This window comes from Anopheles cruzii, chromosome 2 (genome assembly GCF_943734635.1).
Source record: "Anopheles cruzii chromosome 2, idAnoCruzAS_RS32_06, whole genome shotgun sequence".
NCBI classification, from domain to species: Eukaryota; Metazoa; Arthropoda; class Insecta; order Diptera; family Culicidae; genus Anopheles; species Anopheles cruzii.
In genome coordinates this window covers 49,490,943-49,496,738 of record NC_069144.1, presented here as the reverse complement: position 1 = coordinate 49,496,738, position 5,796 = coordinate 49,490,943, and the positions used below count along the sequence as shown (strand labels likewise).

General features: G+C 47.8%; 1 protein-coding gene across 1 annotated transcript; it reads right to left on the bottom strand.

Annotated features, from left to right (window-relative positions):
* Positions 1 to 699: 699 nt before the first annotated feature.
* LOC128267502 (lysosome membrane protein 2) lies at positions 700 to 5,078 on the bottom strand. The gene is made up of 6 exons (XM_053004347.1): positions 4,783 to 5,078; positions 2,920 to 3,011; positions 2,625 to 2,846; positions 2,268 to 2,558; positions 1,620 to 2,199; positions 700 to 1,552 (listed from the first exon to the last, which is right to left on the bottom strand). Exons 1-6 carry the CDS (start codon positions 4,955 to 4,957, stop codon positions 1,329 to 1,331), a joined length of 1,584 nt encoding a protein of 527 aa, XP_052860307.1. The 5' UTR covers positions 4,958 to 5,078; the 3' UTR covers positions 700 to 1,328.
* Between the last annotated feature and the right edge of the window lie 718 nt (positions 5,079 to 5,796).

The following is a 5,796-nucleotide window of genomic DNA, read 5'->3' as shown; positions in this document are numbered from 1 at the left end:
TCGAGTTCAGCAGACCGACTGAATCGAGCTGGCCAACGGAGTCGACTCTGGGCGCTGGGGGACCGCGATCGCGAAACCGATGATCGTGCGCCCGTCTCGGGTGGGTCGGTGTTAAATCCGTTTCGGAATCGGAATCGCGGCGATTCGCTTTCGGATTCGTCGGTGCGCACGCCCGAGCGGCCGAGTCACTTAAAGCAGTTTGCTTTTTCGGACAGTAGTCGTAAGAAAAGAGCTCGATGCGCGGCACAGCGAGAGAGACTAGCTCGTCGGATTGGCCTTACGGTCAAGAACTTTTGACTGCGCGGAACGGGAGGGAGGGTTACAATGTTGTTACATCTCATCAATCGGCACGAACAGGACGGCAAGCAAAACAAATACAGAGATTTGAATAATTAACAAAAATACATCCGATAGCGGAAGGCAACATGCGTTTTACAGCATGGCGTCATCGGGCGAGCGAACGGTAATGGTTCCGCCGATTGGCCATTCGGTCGGTTATGCAAACAATGATCACTTCCATCTTCGAGTGGTCCGCCAAACACACCGGTGACACCTAATAACGCGTGTTTGACGAAAGTTGAACACGCGGCCAAAGTTCCCATTTCTTCGTTGTACGTTAATACGTTAGTAACTCCACCAGGATAGCGACGAACGCTGGCATTAGCGTAGCATAGAAAACCACACGGCGTATGCTTGTGTAGTACACAGCAGAATCCACACAGCGTTTATTGTGTTGAAGTACGTCAGACACGTGGCGAACGGCTTAGCCATTATAATTATCTACTATCGGACCGTGCTGCTGAACGGTTCTCAACGGTAAAATTAGCGGAGGTAATACGTAACACTGCCCATACATGCATTCCGCCTGCACCGTGCACCCCGCCTGCAATCGCCTTCGCACATTCTCGAACGGGCTTATCGTCGATCACGCACTATTGCGATTAGCAAACGAAGACGTCGGGAGCATTTGCGTAGTGATGCAGGCTATGTTAGCGCTATTTATTCTTATTTCCTACCTTTCTGCTATCTGCTAAATGCGTGCTGCTTGGCGTTGGGGGGGTGGAGTAGCCGAGAGGAGATATTCTCATCGATTGCCTTCATAAAACCTAACAATCTGTAGCTGCGTGCCGCTCGACCTCGCTGTCGATGTTCTTGCCCTAAATCGGCCAAAATCAAGCCTTACTTCACTCTGTACAGGCGCCAACCTTCTATTCCGCCTCCTACTGGGCGTCGCATGAGTATTGATGATTGGAAGTGGCCCACCTAGTAACCCCCTGATTCTTCCAGACCGTGTCGTGTAATTGCTCTGCGTGAGAGAGTCTGAAGATTTAGTGTTTTTCAGGTTTTCGCCGCCCGCAATAGCATTTCGCAGCGATCAGCACGAACGAGAGCACAAAGATCACTAGACTGCCGATCCGCAACGACATCTGGATTGCGTTCGCACTGTACGTGCTGTGATAGATCATGGCCCGCAACTCGTCCGATATTTCCCCCGGCACCACTTCGAGCCAGATAATGGGCAAGTAGAGTTCCTCTGTGAATTTGTCCAATCCTAAAACGGTAATCGGTAAGCAGAGCGGTGAGAAGATCCGTGCTAGCCGTGTTCTATCAGGACTTACCTCTCTGCACACGAATATTGATCTGAAACCGAGATGCCCCTCCAATGGGGAAGGCCAACCGCGGATGGATGTCCGCGTACGTTTCGTGCTTCTCTTGGACCGGCTCAATCCCGTCGATCGCGTGGACCAGTTCCTGATCGCCGGTGTAGAAGTGGGGGAACGAGGCGAATATCGGAGCCCCGAGGGAACATCCGGTGATGTTGAACACACCGCTCGGAGCGCAGTTGCTCGATTCGGCCATACAGTAGCACTGATTGGGGGCGTGATCTCTTGGGTGCAGAAACACGGTCCTGGGGATCTTGTACCGCCAAGCAGGTATGCCGTCCAGCGCCGCCACCTCACTGTCGTACACGAGCGGAAACTTACGGCAGAGTGATTTGATGAACACCTGCAGGTGCTGGTACCGATCCATCAGGTGGGGCGGAAACTGGGATCCATCGGTACCCCCCACGAGGTCGCATTCGTCCGTGTGCCACTGGTTTAGCCGGGCGTTTCCGTCCAACTCTTTGATGAGCGCCAAATGCCACAAGCTGGATTCGCCGGAGTAGATGGTAAAGTTTTCGGCACTGGTACCGTTTCGCTAGAAAATCACACAAGTAACAGCGCCAGATGGTAGTAAGGGCTGGGAACTTCAGGACTGGAACCTACCGTCATGAGCATTCCGAACCGGGACATCTGAATATCGTTACTGAACATCGTGACGGTTTTGATCATGTTTAGCAGCTTGTCCTCATAGCCCCACAAAAACGATTCAACTGGCTGCTTCATAAAAGCAGTTGAGCTTGTCGAAGCTTTCATTAGATTGTAGGAAATTTTGGTAAAAGTGTTCTCATGGAGCATCTTCATGTCCGCGGTAAGCATCACCACGTTTGGCACAATCACATGATCGAATGGATTTCCGCTGGATTCCCCGGGCAGGAACTGTATGTGTCGATGCTCCTGGAAAATGTTGCCCAAACGAAAGTCATTTACTGTGCCACTGCTTGGTCGATCGAGCACACTTACGCGGTATGAAATTGTGCCGTCAGCGTTGTGTATTACGTTGATCTTCTCCGCCGTCTCTTTGTAAACGTATGGACCTAAGTCTTCCACTCGCAACTTCATGTCTTCACCGGCAAAATATTCTTCTACATTGGTGTAGTTGAAAACGTGCACCTTCAGCAAGGGAAAGACTGGCGGTGTGGCCCACCATTCGGCCGCCGTTGAGTTTGGAGTAAGTATTAATTTCTGTTAGAGAGTAGAGAACTTTCGATGAGAACAACCCAGCGCGGTGGCAAGCTTTGCTCAGTTCAGAAATTACCTCTAGTAAGGAGTTATTGTACATTTCTGTGAACCACATAACGAAGAACCCAATGGCACTAATGAAGAACACTACCAATAACGCAGCGAGAACTTGAGAAAGTGGAAAAAAAAAAAAACAATTGAGCACAACGATTACAAAATTCGAAAACATTACTACGGACAATTGAAACTACCAACAACATTGGTATAATCTAAACAGTTTTGCAGTAAAACATCACTTAAACCAAAACGTGGGAGCTTCGATTCGACTTCCGCACTTATCTTTTTGCAAACCAAACTTAGCTCAACCTTACTCCTATAGTCAATAGAGTTATATAGAAAAGATCGTCTCGTTGGAGACAGCAACAAATAACGGGGCTACTTCAAAATTTTATCACCTTATATAAGATGTGGTCCTATTTTGTGGCTACCGCCTGGTAGCCAAATCTGGCAAGAGATTAAGATTGCGCTCGTCACAGACGCCACTGCCAGAACAATGTTGTGTTCTAGTGATTAATGGCGCTTCGGCAAAGTCTCGAAATTATCAACGACATGTTGAAATGCGTAGCTACGACCTTTCATGGCCCCTGTTTGGCGGCGACCAAACTAAACGGTGATAATTGTTTGCAAGAGAATCCTTTAATGGCCGGGAACCGTCACGAATATTGAATTTCCTGTTTGAGAACTGATAACCTTGGCGCATTTAAACTAAGCGTGATCCTTTTTGGCTCATGCGTGCGTCGATTTTTATGGCGGCACACAGCTTCGTTCATGTTAAATTCTATTTACGTCACACACTTACTACATTGTGAACGATTACTGTAGACATTTATAAAACTAACTGTACAACCAACACGGTAGACCACACGATGGACGAGTGGTTTGAGTATATGTGAACAAAGGTTTATGTTTGCTTTTCCCTTGACATGCCTTGCGGTACGTCTGTAAGATGAACCGTTGGCGATAATTCCTCTGATTAGTAGTGGCGGAAATTGAAAAAAAGTATACTTGTACAAACGTGCGTTCGTGCTACATCTTTGAATGAAAAGAAGCGCCACCAGGCACTGGTGAAGAGTCTCATTTACCAATTTCCCCTCCAATTCCCTCCAATTCCATGACCAAATAGGCTACTTTTGAACAGATTAGAAACCGTCCGTAAATATTGACGAACAAGAAACCAGACGAGACGTTTGCCGGTACACCTTGACTAATTGAATTGTATCAAACTGCGTGAACCGATCGCAAATAGTGACTCGTGACATGTGGGCACGATCATGCTGGTTGTTGGTCGAACATAATAAACAACACACGCCGGAATATATGATTAGAGCCGTAGTCTACGAGCGGACAAATGCTTTGCACTTTCGCGCTTCACAACGAAGATTATTGATATTGTTCGACGAAAAGCCAGCCTCATTCGGATGCTTTCGAATAGTAGAAAAATCTAATGCGGAAGTGATTTATGCTGGCCGTTGAAAAAAGAGGTGGAAAATAAAACACTTGAATGTCGCCGCTCGTTGCTTGGTCGGATTAAAGCAAAACTAGCACGATCGAGATACGGGCGCTCACGTACGCGAACACATTCACGATGGCGTCTCACTTTCGCTGATAGTCCTTTTTTCGGGTAGTTGCGTTAAAACCGAGCTGATAACACGATAGGGGTCACCACAGTTCAATATTCAAATCTGGTACATGAGCAGCTACCACCATTCACCTGCCAACACCTACAGAACACAATTGAGTTCGTTCGACATGCTGCACGGCGGAACTAAGACGATCGGAAGTTCGTAAAAACTTTCATAAAAAAACTATTTGCAGACAAACGGTGGCATGTGGATAACGGAAGGTTGCGAAAAACGGATTGTCTGTAGGCAAAACTCACTGAGCATTCTGTAGCACAGATTGGCATCTTCGCCAGACCGTTGCTCCAGACCGAGATAAAAGAACACCGTGTTTAGGGTACTGGTTTTCTTCTTCAGGGGTCGCTGCTTTCGAAGATCATTTTCACTGGCCACCACGACCGTCTCCGGCGAATTGAAGGCAATCAGCTCAGGCATTCTGACGCAAGTGCTGATCGCGTTGACCAAGTACCGCGCACCATGCGCTTCTTTGTCCGCACCGACCGCTATTAGCGTTCCAATTGAACGCTTTGACGACTTCCTTCTTAAACGCCGCGCTTTCCCGGTGCCAGCAGAAACTTCCGAACGAAAACCGTGCACTTGTTGACGCGCCGCACCGTACTGAAGTCCTTAATCTACGCAATGCCCTCTTATGAGATGGTTTGTTCCCCTACAACGCGGAGCGGTTCCTCTGTGCCCTGCACAGAGCCCTGTGGTGCCTTATCTACAAACATGCTGATTGAGAAAATGGATGTGTGTGGGTCACTCTACTGATAACTCGCAGGAGAAAGCAGCGCCGGGCTCAGAACGGAATAAAATGATCATCGATTGGTGAGCCACAATTCACGTACACACCGAAATCCACCGAATTGAAGTGGACGCACAAGACTTTACTGCACTATTCGACCTCCGACCGTTGTTTGAACAATTGCTGTTGGAACTAGATAGATAGTGTAAGCAGTGCGGAAAACCTCCAGAACAAGCGTATTGTCTTATGCAATCCTCCGGCCTCGGTAGACCATTCGTATTGCATTTTGTTTATTCATTTTGTTCAAAAATTGATACATATACCAACGTGCGTTTAACGGCAAAATGTAATTTTCAAATTGAGCAGCGGCGCGCTCTTCTCTGCGATGCCACACGGTGCATAACTATAAAACGTAACACGTAACATAGTGTCAAATCTGTTCTGCGCCCTGTATAACGTCGTGTTATAGGGTCTGCTGAGCCACAAAGCTTTTGACACATGGTTACCGATTAAGTGTCAAATTTTGTTA

Excerpts from the sequence above, each read along its gene's own strand:
- LOC128267502 (XM_053004347.1), bottom strand. The coding sequence starts at position 4,957 with ATGCCTGAGCTGATTGCCTTCAATTCGCCGGAGACGGTCGTGGTGGCC. Across the intron at positions 2,559-2,624 it reads ACGGCACAATTTCATACCGC|GAGCATCGACACATACAGTT; the intron begins GTAAGTGTGCTC and ends AACATTTTCCAG. Across the intron at positions 1,553-1,619 it reads CAATATTCGTGTGCAGAGAG|GATTGGACAAATTCACAGAG; the intron begins GTAAGTCCTGAT and ends TTACCGTTTTAG.